The sequence below is a fragment of the Malus domestica genome, chromosome 08 (assembly GCF_042453785.1).
Source record: "Malus domestica chromosome 08, GDT2T_hap1".
Taxonomy (NCBI): domain Eukaryota; kingdom Viridiplantae; phylum Streptophyta; class Magnoliopsida; order Rosales; family Rosaceae; genus Malus; species Malus domestica.
The window spans coordinates 1,035,633-1,053,834 of NC_091668.1; the positions used below are offsets into that span (position 1 = coordinate 1,035,633).

The 18,202-nt window shown below is 35.9% G+C and overlaps 1 protein-coding gene across 1 annotated transcript; it reads right to left on the minus strand.

Annotated features, from left to right (window-relative positions):
- Positions 1-6,866: 6,866 nt before the first annotated feature.
- On the minus strand, positions 6,867-7,907 carry LOC108173764 (protein ILITYHIA-like). The gene is made up of 5 exons (XM_029107533.2): positions 7,766-7,907; positions 7,530-7,652; positions 7,335-7,440; positions 7,168-7,237; positions 6,867-7,054 (listed from the first exon to the last, which is right to left on the minus strand). Exons 1-3 carry the CDS (start codon positions 7,898-7,900, stop codon positions 7,414-7,416), a joined length of 285 nt encoding a protein of 94 aa, XP_028963366.1. The 5' UTR covers positions 7,901-7,907; the 3' UTR covers positions 6,867-7,054; positions 7,168-7,237; positions 7,335-7,413.
- Between the last annotated feature and the right edge of the window lie 10,295 nt (positions 7,908-18,202).

Genomic DNA, 18,202 nt, shown 5'->3' on the forward strand with positions numbered 1-18,202 from the left:
TTAGCCCTTAGATTCTATATTTTCGAATAAGAAAGAACTGGAGTTGTGACCAACAAAAAAAAATTATTAAGAAAGGGCTGGAATAAGAAGAGAAGTTCCAACCCCTTTAGTTTCAACAATTTTATAAGAAAGAAATCTTAGTCGATATCTGGTGATGACTTCCCCAGTTATTAGGTATTAATATAATGATTTGGATATAACTAAGTTAATTATCATAATTAATTGATATAAATTTGTATTTTCTAACAGCTTCATTCCAGCTAATTGGGATGATGAGATAGGCACGTACGTACTCGTCCTTGACTAATTGTTTCTAATTAATTAGTTTCTTTGGCTTAAGCTTCGTTTACAACTGAAAATAATAGTGCAAGTCGAATTATTTTAGGGAAATTTTATTTGAACTTATATAACCTTATTTTACACCCAACTTAAATTTTAAATGTTAATTGTCATTTTTATCCTATTACATAATTATCATTAAGTACAAGATGAAATTAATAATAAAACTAAAAGTTATCAATAAACTCATACTCAATAATCAAACTCTACCATCCCTCAATCTTTAATCCTATGTTCATTTTGACTAATGGATGATGATTTTTGAAGTTCCGAATCCTTCAACTAAGATATAAATCGATTTATGCAAGTTATTTTGTTTGATTTTTTTTTTTTAGAGTTTAAAAGTATATTGCTTGCAAAGAAGGTCTTTGTTAGCCCGTGAATAAATTTCTCTATAGGACTCATAACTCTTCCAAAAGGAAATGGGAATTCAATACTACCACCAACTGAAACATAAAAATAATGAAGCTAAAACACTAGTAAATAGCTTGGCATATACATAACAAAACATACAAGGTAAAAACAACTGAAGTGAAGAAATGTTGTCACATCCCGGTTCGGGGTCTACCACATCCTGGGCCCGCTCCACCATCGTAGCACGATATTGTCCGCTTTGGGCCCTAACCACTCATTCACGCTTTTGTTTCTGGGAACTCACATGAGAACTTCCCAGTGGGTCACCCATCATGGGATTGCTCTCGTGCGCTACTCGTTTAACTTCGGAGTTCCGATGGAACCCGAAGCCAGTGAACTCCTAAAATGCCTTGTGCTAGGTAGGGATGGGAATATACATATAAGGCTTAGATGATACATTCCCTTGGGCGATGTGGGATGTCACAATCCACCCCCTTAGGGGCCCGACGTCCTCGTCGGCACACATCCAACCAGGGATTGGCTCTGATACCAAATTGTTACATCCTGGCCCGGGGTCCACCACATCACAGGCCCGCTCCACCACAGTAGCACGATATTGTCCGCTTTGGGCCCCGACCATGCCCTCATTGTTTTGTTTCTGGGAACTCACATGAGAACTCCCTAGTGGGTCACCCATCATGGGATTGACCTCGCGCGCTACTCGCTTAACTTCAGAGTTCCGATGGAATCCGAAGCCAGTGAGCTCCCAAAATGCCTCGTGTTAGGTAGGGATGAGAATATACATATAAGGCTTAGAGGATCCACTCCCCTGGACGATGTGAGATGTCACAAATGTACTTTTTGAAGTTCTTGAAAGCAGCAATGTCATCCATCAACCAATGCGAATTCGAAAGGATTCATCTCCAAAAGTGAAGTCTAGATCCGGAACATAGTGATAATTAACAAAATTGTTCTTACTTCTAACAACTTGAAATACAGCAAATACGGCTTTGATAAAGTCCTTGAGTTCTGCTTTGATATATATTCAAGAATAATTTAAATCGATGAACATGAACTCAATGGATATCATACTTGAGCAAATATGGTTTTTGCGTGGCACTAAAACAGAAGACGATTGGGACATTGATGATAATGATTATCATCCATCCTATACAAATGAGAACAATGTATATCATTGTGACTATATTTTTTACTCTAGCGAGAGAAGAGGATCACCATCCTACATGGGCACTTTCTTCATGAGAAATATTGGAGTAGTAGGTTCGTACATTTAAGAATTAGATATGAAAATAGTTTAAAAAACAGAATTGTCTGCAACTAATTTTGGGTTTATTTTCTAACTGGGTGTAAAGATAAATATATGAGTAAATTACATAAAACTACTTCAACTATTGGGTCATTAACAGTTTCATACCTCGTCTTTAAAAAGTTTCAATGACATACCTCATCTACGAATATTTTACAATTTCATACCTTCCATTAAATTTTTGTCAATTATTTCGTTAAATAGTGACGTGGCATGGGACGGAACTCATTATATATTAATAAATTAAAAAATAATTAATGTATTAAAAAATTAAAAAAAATCAAATCAAAATTTATTTTTTTTGGCATGGGGACCCACCCCTTCCCTCACCCTTTCTTCCCCCGCCCCCCTTATCCGACCCAAAACCCAGATCCCTTCCCCTTCCCTGCAGCCCCCGACCCCTTCCCCATCCACGCCAATAGCTCCAACCTTCCCCACATCCCCTCTTCCTCATCCACCCCCGCCTCTCACTAACACCGGCGCAGGCCTCCTCCATGTGGAACTGGAAAAATTTCTACCCTCCGCCGTCGCCGGATTCCAAGTTCTTCGACCAACGCCAAAAATCGCAATCCCGCCAACACCAAAAATCGCCCCACTATCTCGACCCGAAACATTCGGACTAAAACGATACAAAGATGGAGCCGCCCAAGGCCGAAACATAGAGATTGGAGTATGATTTCTTCCTCAACCACCGAAACCCAAATGCCCAGAACGCCCATCACCAAAAAAGGCACGAGTCGGGAAGAGGGGTGGGAGGCAAAGAAAGAGGAGATAGGTCTGGGGGGGGAGATGTTGGCGTGGGTGGGGAAAGGGTCGGGGGTTGCAGGAGGGGGAAGGGAAGGGATATGGGGTTGCAGGGAAGGGGAAGGGATCTGGGTTTTGGGTGGGATAATGGGGGAAGAAAGGGTGCGGAAGTGGTCAGGGGTTGCAGGGAATGGGAAGGGGAAGGGATCTGGGTTTTGGGTGGGATAATGGGGTTTTGGGTGGGATAATGGGGGAAGAAAGGGTGCGGAAGTGGTCAGGGGTTGCAGGGAATGGGAAGGGGAAGGGATCTGGGTTTTGGATGGGATAATGGGGGTGGGGGAAGAAAAAAAAAGATTTTATTTTTTTAATATTTAATTAATTATTTTTTTAATAATTTTTAATTTTATAATAGATGATGGGTCCCGTCTCATGCCACATCATTATTTAACGGAATGATTGACAGAAATTTAACAGAATGTATGAAATTGTAAAAAATTCATAGATGAGGTATGACATTGAAACTTTTTAAAGACGAGGTATGAAACTGTTAATGACTCAATAGTTAAGGTAGTTTTATGTAATTTACCCTATATATATATATATATTGAATTGGGTTCATGATGGTAGTTTAGGTAGACATTTGAGTTTAAAAAGATATTGATAATTTAATTGAAATTAATATGAATGTAGAGAGTAAGTTGAGTGTAGAAAGAAATTATAAGGGTTTAAATAAAATTTCTCATTATTTTAATATATAATGCTGGTTATTCTTAAACAAATCAATAATTATTTCGACTTGGCAATAGTTGAACTGTTAACCTGAGATTAGTAATGGGACACATCAGCAATGCATCAACTAGCTTGTAGTCTATAGTCACGAGGACATGCAATATATATGCTTGGAAAATTCTAAGAGTATTTGAGATGTGACTTAATTACTTGTTATGATATATCCATTTGTTAATTATCATCAAATTTAAAATTAATATAAATGGTATAATTAGTAGTCTGGCCAGATGGTCCATCGTGCAATGTTGCTCTCTCTTGAAGATTCGTAAACTTGCAATCTAAATAAGGTGATAGAATATGATACACCTTGCTAGTTACTAATTAATTTTCAATTCTATAATATATTAATTCATCTTTAATAATTTTCAGTTTGATTTCTATTTGTAGGAGAGCTTGTTAATTTGATTGCTTCATTATAGTGTGCTACCTCTTTTGGATCTATATGTGAATGGCGGAGCTGTTTTATTTGGTGAATCTACTTCATTTGGTGTTCTAGGATTGGGGCGGTGATTAGGTGATGTGATTGACCCATGGGCATCGTACCCCATCCCAATTTATGGTTTCCTTGTAATACGAAGTTCAGCAGTTTTATTAATCTGAGTAATCGTGCGATTACTGATGAGCTCGGATGAGTGCTTGAAGTCTACTCATTGTTTTGTAATTAGTGATGTTTTATTGTAATATTTTTAATCTAGTTTGCAAGGACCCTTTTGGGGCAGAGTTCTTCATGATATATATTTGTAATGCCCTTTTATCAATGAATGAAATATAGTACTCTTCTTAAAAAAAATCCATATATATATAGATAGATCTATATATTGTTAAACTATACTTTAATTACATGAGAGAAACCTATATATTCAAATTAAGTATAGCTTCCAAGATCTTTCCTACCACCACACACACACACACACATATATATAGTATTCTGTTTGAAAAATTAACTGCAGAAGTATATATAAAGATTTCTGGTCCGCCTATTATTAAGTCCAGAAAGGTTAATATTTTCATAATGTAATCACGTTTATATCCTTTTTAAGTAGTCATATAGTTGGTTCAAAAAAACTCCTAATCTTACTTAGGATGTGCTTTTTTTTTACGGATTCTACGATCGGTTGATTGTTTCTTTGCCTGTATGAACACGGGATCTGTTTCTTTGCCTGTATGAACACGGGATCTCTTTTTCCTTCTCCAAAATTCTTCCATTGAATTTTACCAGAAATTTTTTTTCTAGAGAAAGCTGGTTGAAATAAACGTACGTAAACCATGGAACTCTGGTTAATTAAAGCGACCTTACCCTAAATTCCTTGACATTTTCCCATGCAAAATTCAAAAGAACACCGTGAACAATGGAACTCTGGTCCAATTAATTCAAAGGATTTGGATAGAGTATATTCTCTTCCATTCAAAGTCCGAAGTGCCCTGAAGAATGACGGTCGTTCCTCTTTTTTCTTTTCTTTTCTTTTTAATTAGAATGTTCCAAAGTAACTTTTCCTTTCATCTTTTTGTTTTTGTTCATGAAGTTTCAAAGCATATAAATCTGTATTTTCTTGTTTATAATTTGGTTTTTGGTTCTGGATGTTCAAGTCTTTGGAGCAAAAGAGAGAGAATTGGTTTCCTAAACTTTTGAGCCGTGAATGGCTCCTTTGTTCCTTCGTTTTTAATTATTAACCGACACTGGCAAATGGCTACGACTTTATATTGATTCCATTCCTTTTTATTTCTTCCTCAAGAGATTACTGCTTAATCTTGTTTCTCGGTGGTTAATCATTATGGTCAACAGATGAATTATTGATTGAGAGCTTACAGCATAATTAAGAATAACCATTTGTGCGTGTTCTGATTTAAATTCTAAATTTTTAATTGGAAGTAATATTGCTTAATTTATAACTAGCATATTTGGCTTTAGCAAAGTTGCTAGAACAATTTTCTCTTCTCGAGACCCAAGTTTGAATCCCTTTACCTATAGTTTAAAGAGTAATGTTAGGAAGACTATCTAAATTGAGCCACCTTCTATATTATCTGATGTGTCAAATAATATATACATGATAGGTCATTAAATTTAATGAGTGGACATTTTATTTTATATGACATAGTTTATTCTAAAAAATAGTAATTTGAAGCTCTTTCTTCTTCTACTTCACATCCCCATCCCCACCCGTTACCGTCAGCCATCCACCACACGCCCACCGTCGACGGCCTCAACGGTGACCACCTTTTTCTCTGTATTCTTCTTTTTTCACTTTCTTTTGCTATTCTCGTGTTTAGATATTAGGTTTCAATTTAAATACTGAAATTGGCCAATGATTTTGTAGATTCAATAGAAACCCTAATATTCAGATCGGAGGCTTCTACTCTAGAGAGAGAGAGAGAGAGAGAGAGAGAGAGATGGAGATGGAGACAGAAGGGCCGACGCCAATAACAGACGGGATGAGGAAGGAGGATAACCATGGGATGGCTAGGCCGATAGGTTTATTTTCAATTTTGTAATTTCTTTTTTTCTTTTTAATCTCAATGTTAACTTCTTATTAGATTAGATGATCTTCCTAGCATTTTCTTAGTTTAAATGAATACGTATAAATATCATTTAAATGAAAACAATATATGCATGCATGATGTTACCAGGGTACATAGCAGACTGCATGAACGTTTTGGTACAGTTTTCTTAAACATACGTCATGCATGTAACCAGCGCGCACTAGTAAAAAAAAACACTTTGCGCGACGCAGGTCCTTCGTTGCGCAAAGTCAAAAAAACGTCGCGCAAAACGTTGCCCAACGAACCTTCGTCGCGCACAAACCGTCGCGGCAAGGCAGTGACAGAAGGCTTTGCGCGACGAAAGGTTACATGCGTCGCGCAAAGCCACTTTGCGCGACGCAGACTGCGTCGTGCAAAGTGGCGTCGCGCGAAAATTCTTTGCGCGACGCATGCCCCTGAGTCGCACAAAGTGACTTTGCGCGACGTAGGCTACGTCACGCAAAGTGACACTTTGCGCGACGTAAGTCACTCTTCGTCGCGCAAACCCTTTTTTTTTTGACAATTTTTTTTTATAATTTCTACTAATATTGTAATTAAATTCTAAAAAATAATTAATAAACCAAGAAAATTTATTTAATTATAAAATATATGAAAATGTACTTACAAGATGTTCGAACAAAAAAGAAAAAACTACAAGTCTTCTAGGTTTAATACATCATGCTACTGGGTATCGGCTGGGAAGTCGAAGGTGGAGCAAGATTAGGTGCTGGCATCGAGATTTGAAGGCCGGACATCGCTAAGGCCCGTACAATCGTACTCATCTTCTCGTCCTGGGCCCTAATGTGCTTGACTATGGAGGATGAGGAAGCGTGATCAGAAGGCTACGTCTCCATCAAACAATCCATTCGAGAGACATCACAATGATCAACCAGGGCAGTGCTTACGTTGTTGCGTAATGCTCAACCAGAATATGCCCTGCACCTAGAGCTGCCTCACGTACAGACTCATTTTCATCAGCAAGACCTGTAAGAGTATAAGATCCCATTAAGTTTAAATAGTGCACCAAAGTCCTATAGTGATACATGATACCATATTTTACAGACTACCATCCTAAACCATCCACAAACTGTACTTACCATCTAAAATAGCAGGCAGGCCCTGCTGTAAATAGTTATGGAATTGGACGCCCAATGACCTTGGTAAATACTACAACCAATTTCCAAACAAAGGCGACCATTAAACAGAGCAGGTAAAACAAATACTTGCAGTAGTGGTTAAAATGTTTAAAACATAATGTCTTCACCTTAAATAATGTTAAATATCCATCACGGACAGATGCTTTTTGATGAGAACAGTTTCGGATAATATCAGGAAGTGCAAGCTTAAAGTACTTTAGGATGTGTTAAAACCTGCAAGTGCAATAAAGCATAAGATAACAATATACATATTTTAAAAGTGCTACATAAACTCGTGTCCATGACTCCATATAAAGACAAACCTCAGTCAATTTTGGAACAATCTTAGGGAGACACTGAGACAGCTGTTGAGGAGCAAAATAGGCCATAGCCCTAAGCAATTGGACACTACTTTGCTTTGTTCGCCAAGCTTTATCTTCAAGACCCTATCAAAATAATGTATTTATACATCATTGTCAGAGACTAAAATGACAAACTTGATGATTAAGGAACTTCCAAACAAGTTTATAAATAAATGGGTAAGGTATAAGGTAATTACCTTCAAAAGAGATGGAAGAACCAGTTTAACTCCTTGAGCATTAAGTTGAGACATCATTGCACGAGCTGCACACTCGGCACCTTCACGAACTGCAACAACTTGATCAAGGAATGAAACCAACAGTAGTGGCAACATTTTAATTATATACTTGCATCAAAAAGATGATAGGAGGACAGTTAGAGTGAGAGTTCAGGTGAATATTAAGTCCATATAGAGAACTTCTTTGTACATAACCGATCACTTACGGCTCAAATAGTCTTCCAGGTGGTTCACAGAGACACTCAAATCCGAGTAAAGCACCTTCACGACATTTTGCTGAATTCCTGTAATGGAAAGGAAATACAAAAATGAATAGCTGCATCCCCAAAAAAGAATAAAATAGCAACAATAAGATGCATAAGAAACAGAAGCAAAATTGAAGAACTGCCGCCATAAATCAAAATTGAAGAATTCAAACTTCGAATCGAAGAATTTCGCAATCCCAGAAGCCGAATTCAACCACAAAAAATAGAGATAAATTGAATAATATAAATAAAAAATAACCTGGAGAAGGGGCTGAAAGGGAAGCTTTGATGAGGGTTGAAGGCCATGACTTTACCCAGATTGACTTGAATCTGCTGCCGCGGGTTCTTCATTGCTGCGACCATGTCCATGAACTTGCTGCAGTTGCTTTTCGTCTTCTCCTCCCTCCCTCCCTCCTCTCTGCAAGCCGCAGTCTTCCCTTCACCGAATCACTCTCTCTCTCTCTCCCTCGCCCTTTATCTCTCCTCCTCTCTGTAAGCCACATGCCTTCCCTTCACCAAATCCCACACAGAGCCGTCGATCCCATAGAAAGGGTTAGGGAGGATGCGAGGATTTGAGCTCAGGGAGGGGAGAGAGAGAGCGGCTGGGTTGAAAATTAGAGTAGTGGTGGTGGTTGGATTCGAGATTGTGAAGAGGAAAGACAGGTCTGGGTTCAAGATTTGGGGTTCAAGGTTGCGAAGAGGAGAGAGAGGTCTACGGAAAAGAGAGGGAGAGATGAGCGAGAGGGAAAGAAAGAGTTGGGGTCCAAACTTGGAAAATTGAAAAGAAAAAAAACGCCTATTTTTCACTATTGTACCGCCAAAATTATGATACCTGGCGCGACGTAGGTATATAATTTGACGTCGCGCAAAGTGGTTTTGCGCGACGATCGCATTAAGGCGTCGCGCAAGGTATTTTTCAAAAAAAAATTATTATAAAAATTATTGAAAATGTGACTTTACTCCTATCAAATTCAATTTTTTTTTTTTACATAAACTCCACAATAATATATTTTTCTAATAAAAACCCAAAATAATTTTTTTTACATATATATCATTCAATTTCTTAAGTGTTATAAGTAAAAAATAAATAAATTAAAATCTACTTAGTAAATATATATACCATTGAACTTGATGGGAAACGCATTGTATGAAACTAGTTTCAAAGATCCAACCGTCAAACTTGTTTGTATAAGTTTAGAGATCGCATACACCAAAAATCGTAAAAAACAAACATGCACATATCAAGTAACGGGATAAAACTTTTCAACGGTTATAAACAAAAAACCACGATTTAACGGTAGTTTTAACTCCGATTTTGATGATTTTTTACAGCTACACTCCTTAACCCTATATGAATACAATGAACAAATTCGATTGTCAATTTAAAATATTTACACTAGTGGATATCACAAAATCTTATGTTATACTTAATGAAAGTATAAATAAACTCAAAGTATTAGTGAATCTATTGTTTTGATGGGATACGCACTGTACGAAACTAGTTCCAACGATCCAACCGTCAAACTTGTTTGTATATGCTTCGAGATCGCATACGCCAAAAATCCCAAAAAACAAACATTCAGAGATCAAGTAACGAGACAAAACTTTTCAACGGTTATAAACAAAAAACCACGATTTAACGGTAGTTTTAACTCCGATTTTGATGATTTTTTACAGCTACACTCCTTAACCCTATATGAATACAATGAACAAATTCGATTGTCAATTTAAAATATTTACACTAGTGGATATCACAAAATCTTCTGTTATACTTAATGAAAGTATAAATAAACTCAAAGTATTAGTGAATCTATTGTTTTGATGGGATACGCATTGTACGAAACTAGTTCCAACGATCCAACCGTCAAACTTTTTTGTATATGCTTCGAGATCGCATACGCCAAAAATCACAAAAAACAAACATTCAGAGATCAAGTAACGAGACAAAACTTTTCAACGGTTATAAACAAAAAACCACGATTTAACGGTAGTTTTAACTCCGATTTTGATGATTTTTTACAGATACACTCCTTAACCCTATATGAATACAATGAACAAATTCGTTTGTCAATTTAAAATATTTATACTAGTGGATATCACAAAATCTTATGTTATACTTAATGAAAGTATAAATAAACTCAAAGTATTAGTGAATCTATTGTTTTGATGGGATACGCATTGTACGAAACTAGTTCCAACGATCCAACCGTCAAACTTGTTTGTATATGCTTCGAGATCGCATACGCCAAAAATCACAAAAAACAAACATTCAGAGATCAAGTAACGAGACAAAACTTTTCAACGGTTATAAACAAAAAACCACGATTTAACGGTAGTTTTAACTCCGATTTTGAGGATTTTTTACAGATACACTCCTTAACCCTATATGAATACAATGAACAAATTCGATTGTCAATTTAAAATATTTATACTAGTGGATATCACAAAATCTTATGTTATACTTAATGAAAGTATAAATAAACTCAAAGTATTAGTGAATCTATTGTTTTGATGGGATACGCATTGTACGAAACTAGTTCCAACGATCCAACCGTCAAACTTGTTTGTATATGCTTTGAGATCGCATACGCAAAAAATCACAAAAAACAAACATTCAGAGATCAAGTAACGAGACAAAACTTTTCAACGGTTATAAACAAAAAACCACGATTTAACGGTAGTTTTAACTCCGATTTTGATGATTTTTTACAGCTACACTCCTTAACCCTATATGAATACAATGAACAAATTCGATTGTCAATTTAAAATATTTACACTAGTGGATATCACAAAATCTTCTGTTATACTTAATGAAAGTATAAATAAACTCAAAGTATTAGTGAATCTATTGTTTTGATGGGATACGCATTGTACGAAACTAGTTCCAACGATCCAACCGTCAAACTTTTTTGTATATGCTTCGAGATCGCATACGCCAAAAATCACAAAAAACAAACATTCAGAGATCAAGTAACGAGACAAAACTTTTCAACGGTTATAAACAAAAAACCACGATTTAACGGTAGTTTTAACTCCGATTTTGATGATTTTTTACAGATACACTCCTTAACCCTATATGAATACAATGAACAAATTCGTTTGTCAATTTAAAATATTTATACTAGTGGATATCACAAAATCTTATGTTATACTTAATGAAAGTATAAATAAACTCAAAGTATTAGTGAAAATATTGTTTTGATGGGATACGCATTGTACGAAACTAGTTCCAACGATCCAACCGTCAAACTTGTTTGTATATGCTTTGAGATCGCATACGCAAAAAATCACAAAAAACAAACATTCAGAGATCAAGTAACGAGACAAAACTTTTCAACGGTTATAAACAAAAAACCACGATTTAACGGTAGTTTTAACTCCGATTTTGATGATTTTTTACAGCTACACTCCTTAACCCTATATGAATACAATGAACAAATTCGATTGTCAATTTAAAATATTTACACTAGTGGATATCACAAAATCTTATGTTATACTTAATGAAAGTATAAATAAACTCAAAGTATTAGTGAATCTATTGTTTTGATGGGATACGCATTGTACGAAACTAGTTCCAACGATCCAACCGTCAAACTTGTTTGTATATGCTTCGAGATCGCATACCCAAAAATCACAAAAAACAAACATTCAGAGATCAAGTAACGAGACAAAACTTTTCAACGGTTATAAACAAAAAACCACGATTTAACGGTAGTTTTAACTCCGATTTTGATGATTTTTTACAGCTACACTCCTTAACCCTATATGAATACAATGAACAAATTCGATTGTCAATTTAAAATATTTACACTAGTGGATATCACAAAATCTTATGTTATACTTAATGAAAGTATAAATAAACTTAAAGTATTAGTGAATCTATTGTTTTGATGGGATACGCATTGTACGAAACTAGTTCCAACGATCCAACCGTCAAACTTGTTTGTATATGCTTCGAGATCGCATACGCAAAAAATCACAAAAAACAAACATTCAGAGATCAAGTAACGAGACAAAACGTTTCAACGGTTATAAACAAAAAACCACGATTTAACGGTAGTTTTAACTCCGATTTTGATGATTTTTTACAGATACACTCCTTAACCCTATATGAATACAATGAACAAATTCGATTGTCAATTTAAAATATTTACACTAGTGGATATCACAAAATCTTATGTTATACTTAATGAAAGTATAAATAAACTTAAAAGTATTAGTGAATCTATTGTTTTGATGGGATACGCATTGTACGAAACTAGTTCCAACGATCCAACCGTCAAACTTGTTTGTATATGCTTCGAGATCGCATACGCCAAAAATCACAAAAAACAAACATTCAGAGATCAAGTAACGAGACAAAACTTTTCAACGGTTATAAACAAAAAACCACGATTTAACGGTAGTTTTAACTCCGATTTTGATGATTTTTTTCAGATACACTCCTTAACCCTATATGAATACAATGAACAAATTCGATTGTCAATTTAAAATATTTATACTAGTGGATATCACAAAATCTTATGTTATACTTAATGAAAGTATAAATAAACTCAAAGTATTAGTGAATCTATTGTTTTGATGGGATACGCATTGTACGAAACTAGTTCCAACGATCCAACCGTCAAACTTGTTTGTATATGCTTCGAGATCGCATACGCCAAAAATCACAAAAAACAAACATTCAGAGATCAAGTAACGAGACAAAACTTTTCAACGGTTATAAACAAAAACCACGATTTAACGGTAGTTTTAACTCCGATCTTGATGATTTTTTACAGCTACACTCCTTAACCCTATATGAATACAATGAACAAATTCGATTGTCAATTTAAAATATTTACACTAGTGGATATCACAAAATCTTATGTTATACTTAATGAAAGTATAAATAAACTCAAAGTGTTAGTGAATCTATTGTTTTCATGGGATACGCATTGTACGAAATTAGTTCCAACGATCCAACCGTCAAACTTGTTTGTATATGCTTCGAGATCGCATACGCCAAAAATCACAAAAAAAAAAACATTCAGATATCAAATAACGGGACAAACCTTTTCAACGACGATAAACGAAAAATCACGTTTGAACGGTTATTTTAACTCCGATTTTGATGATTTTTTACAGCTACACTCCTTAACCATATATGAATACAATGAACTAATTTGATCGTCAATTTAAAATATTTACACTAGTGGATATCACAAAATTTTATGTTATACTTAATGAAAGAATAAATAAACTCAAAGTATTAGTGAATATATTGTTTTGATGGGATACGTATTGTACGAAACTAGTTTAAACGATCCAACCGCCAAACTTGTTTGTATATGCTTTGAGATCACATACACCAAAAATCGCAAAAAACAAACATTCAAATATCAACTAACGGGACAAACCTTTTAGACGGAGATAAACAAAAAATCATGATTTAACGGTTATTTTAACTCCTATTTTGATGATTTTTTTACAGCTACACTCTTTAACCCTATATGAGTACCATGAACTAATTCGATCGTCAATGTAAAACATTTACACAAGTGGATACCACAAAAGAAAAATGCAATGCAAGAACACCAAAAGAAAAGCAAAAGGGCAAAAAAAAAAAAAAAAAAAAACTTTGCGCGACGTAGGTACCCTTGCGTCGCGCAAAGTTGGGAAAAAAGTTTGGTTTGGCGCCAAAATCTTGCGCGACGCAGACAACGTCGCGCAAACATGCTTTGCGCGACGAAGGTACATCTACGTCGCGCAAAACAGCTTTGCGCGACGCCAGCCTGCGTCGCTCAAAGTGTCGTCGCGCAAAGAATGTTTGCGCGACGTTTTCTGTTTTGCGTCGCGCAAATATATTTTGCGCGACGAATTTTTCTGCGTCGCGCAAACATGTTTTTGTACTAGTGGCGGAAAACTCGTTTTTAAACCCTAGCTCTCAACTTAGATAGCTTGTTAAAGCATGATTTTAAAATATAAAAGTACACCCTAGATGGCAACTCAGATCGCGAAAGCTTGTGTTTAAAGTTATTACTGTTTAATCTCGAAAGCAAAGGGTAAAGTACAACTGAGGGAAAGAAAGCATTATACCCATGTAGCCCTGAGGGAAATAAATTCATAGGCAATAATATAATAATCCACAAGATTATTTTTTTTTTACTTTTTTCCCTTACCCCCATGTAACCATAGTTTTATACGTATACAAAAATTATTATCCTCTTTACTTTAGTATTTTCATGCCTTAAGATGCAGCTCTACAATCCAACCATTCATTCATTTATTGAACGTAATACGTAACATTGAACTAAATTATTGTTAGCCCATTATGAGGCTAGCACACCTCCTCCCCCGTAGTATAGATAATATCGTTTGTTCAAAAAACAATTGATGGAATTTGGCATACTGGGTAGGGACTCCTCTTTCGGTTTGAATTGCTTGAAAAATTAGATTATCTAAACTTAGTAAGTACATTTGCGTCTAAAAACGCAAGACATAATATTTAAGTAATGCTTGTATATCTTTCTTCATTTGATATTAATTTTTAATGATATTTGGTGTAGAAATTGACTTTTTCATGTATTTAGCAATTTTTTTTTATACATGTCAATGTACGTACAAAAGGTTGGGGGTCAGAGAACTCTAGGGCCGGCCCTGCATTATGTGTGTGTGTGTGTGTGTGTGTGTGTTTCATGTGGATCATGATATATTAGTGCTATCTCTTTTCATATAGCTTATGGGATGGATATATACAAACGTATGATCTCCAGTCTCCACAGAAAATACATTGTTTTGAACCCCTTGATTTTCCGTTTGACCACAGAAAAATAGAACTTATAAACGCTTTTGCTTTCTGAAATATAAATATTATTATGTTTGATTAAGAAAAAAGAAAGAAAGGCACACAAATATGAATATATCTTCTGCGGAAATACACTAGTCTCTTGTAATCCAACTAATAGAGGTTTCCCACAAACACATCTAATCTGGTTCGTAGCCTAGTGTTTTGTTGCATGTATTAAAACATATATCTAAATTCCTTTCGAATTAATTAAAATGTGTAAGAGGGTCCTTGGTTCTCCAATCAAACCCATTAAAAACTTCCCTTTGTTTATATGTACCGAACTGAAAATTATTATTTGATTAAACGAGTGAAGTTTGATTTGATTTGATTTTATATTTTTTTACTCTATATTTTTTTTTTCCATAAAGTGGGGTTTTGTCCTTGACTAACAAACTGGTTGAAAAACTCTGATCGATCTTGGTGTGAGAATTAGAAACCTCTCTCTCTCTCTCTCTCTCTCTCTCTCTCTCTCTCATAAAAGAAAGGATGACTCGTTCATAATAAATGATATAATAGAAATATAGTTAGAGGGGTATTATTATAATTAGGTTATATAGCTATATAAGGGATTGTGTAACTATTATTTTCTTAAGTTCATTTGTATACATTTTCTCTAATCAATCAATACAATCTCTTTTGTTCTTCTCTACCAATTCTTTCTCTTCCTCTGTACCAATCTTCACCTTTTGCAATATAGTTAATAGTTCATGCATGTATTTGGAATCTGCTTTTGGATATCTATGAACTTTTTGAGTCTAATATGTTTCCTAGACTTGTGTGACTAAGTAACATCTAATAGCCGAATTGTGCGACTACGTAAACGTGCGAGACTATACGTGGCAATGAAAATCATATATACATTAAAGATGACATCTAACTTGCTTTATGTTGCAGTCCCATGTTGAATATATTTAATACATTTTCGAAAGTATATAACATTTTTTTTTTAAGTTTAAAAAGCATAAAAAAGTTTGGAGTTTCACAAGATATTTTACATGTACATGCAACCGTTGATACTAAAAACTATCAAGCTCACGTGGCACGTAAGTCGAGTAACTAATGAGTTAACTATGTCATTTAGTTATGTGCGGGGCGTGCCAACTCGATAGCCGAGCTCAACCGGGAAGTAAAATATGATGATGTCGCGTTGAGCGCGCTGGCCGAGGAAGGAACACGTCTCGGCCTTTGGGTTCTGGAGCCTGTAGACAAGGCTGCTAGTTCTGCGAAGTTCAATATCAAATTCAGCTTTCAATGTGCCGAACGTAGTAACATGGTAACACCTCACTTCACCGAGAAGGCTGATGAGATGACATCTACCAACAAGGACTCGAAAATCTGTATCGACTGAGACTTGGATAAATAACTAGTTGATCTTGAAGCAGTGCTGTTTATCCAAATTGAAGATGTCGCCTGTTGCCTTTACAGTGTTGTTTATCCAAACTAAAGATGTATTGACGGAAAAAGAAAATAAAAATCTCAAAGTGTTGGAGAGGTTTGCACAGGGCAATTTGTCTGTTGAATTTGAAGGGCTTTTTTAGTCGTCTGCCACTTGGTATTTATAGAGACCTGCATGCCCAAGGTGTGAAAGCCAATCCCAATTGCACTGTGACTCTGAGTCTTTATTTGTTGATGCTGACCACACACTTATCCCATGCATAATCACAATAATAAATGAAGCTCTGAAAATTTTATCTTATATGCACATAAGTCCATGCCATATCACATCAATCAAAGCTTGATCCCATCTTTTCCATCCTGACCTTCCAATACAATCTTTTTCAAAGATTCAATCCTAATTGCATCATCACCATCGTTCAAAATCCACGTGTCCCTTTGTAGCAACCTAATGCAGTCCCACTTTATCTCCACATCTTGTATGCAATCCCACCTTTTCCTGGATGTGATAATGCATGCAACTTCATTAATCCCATTTAATTAAAATACTTGGTATCCTACCAAGATACTCAATGGCTATGTTAGGACTCAAGCCAAAGGGAAGAGTCCAACCCAAAAGACTAGCCTGATAGGTGGGAGGACCCAACCCAAAAGACTAGCCTGATAAGTGGGAGGACCCCTTGTACTTAAGTACCATTACACAATTTCTTGTGTAGCCAATGTGGGATCATAACATTACACCACCCTTCGGAAGCCGAAGCCCACGACGACCCTTACTCTGGTGGCTTTCACTCTTAACGGCGGCACTTTTTGTGCCACCCTATTAAGGTAGCCCTTTCCAGGTTGCCCCCTCCGTAGCATCGGGAACCTAGGCTCTGATACCAATGTTTGGACTCAAGCCTAAGGGAAGAGCCAAACCCAAAATATTAGCCTGATAGGTAGAAGAACCCCTTGTACTTAAGTATCACTACATAATTGCTTGTGTGGCCGATGTGGGATCGTAACATTGCCCACCCCTTCAAAAGCCGACACCCACAACGGCCCTTACTCTGGTGCCTTTCACTCTTAACGGCGGCGCCCTCTAGTCATCCTGTTAAGGTAGCCTTTTCCAGGTCATCCCCTCTGCAGCGTCGGTTCGTCTGGCTCTGATACCAATGTTAGAACTCAAGCCCAAGGGAAGAGCTCAACCTAAAAGACTAGCCTTATAAGTGGGAGGACCCCAAGGACTTAAGTATCACTACACAATTGCTTGTGTAGCCAATGTGGGATCTTAACATTATGATCTGTAATTAGTGATTAGCTTAATCACTATTAAGGGTTTAGGATTATTAGGCTTATTCTTGTTTTAGTGGAGTTTGTTATAATTGACCAACTGGCATGATGAGTTGTAACTTGTATAAGAGCACTAGCTCTCAGTATTGTAATAAGATAACAGGCTATAATACTTCCATATTTGCACATGCTATTTGAACTCCTCCATGCTTGAATTATTGGAAGATAATCTCCCAATACAACTTAAAAACTCCAATACGAGAATCCCGAACAGACCAGTGGAAGAAGAAAAGTCCTTGATTTCAATCTGCACTTTGGGTACAAAGTTGATCACATTCCAACGTCTAGAATTCTTCATAATCATCCGACAATCTCGATTGTTTGGGCTAAAAATGTAAAATCGGGTCCAAACAGTGACAAAATGTTACTGTCCATTTGTAATGAGTTTTAAATTTTATTGAGCCTCATTAGTGTGTAATGGATTTTTTTTTTAATTTTATTAAAAAATAAATAGAAAAATTACCAGTAAGGTCTGACAACGATTGCCAATTTTATTTTTATTTTAAAAAAAATCATTACGGTTTCGTCACGCCCTAAGTTTCTTAAAGTTTATGTTGAATTTCGAAGATTTTTCAAACGTTGATAATCGTTGTCGGG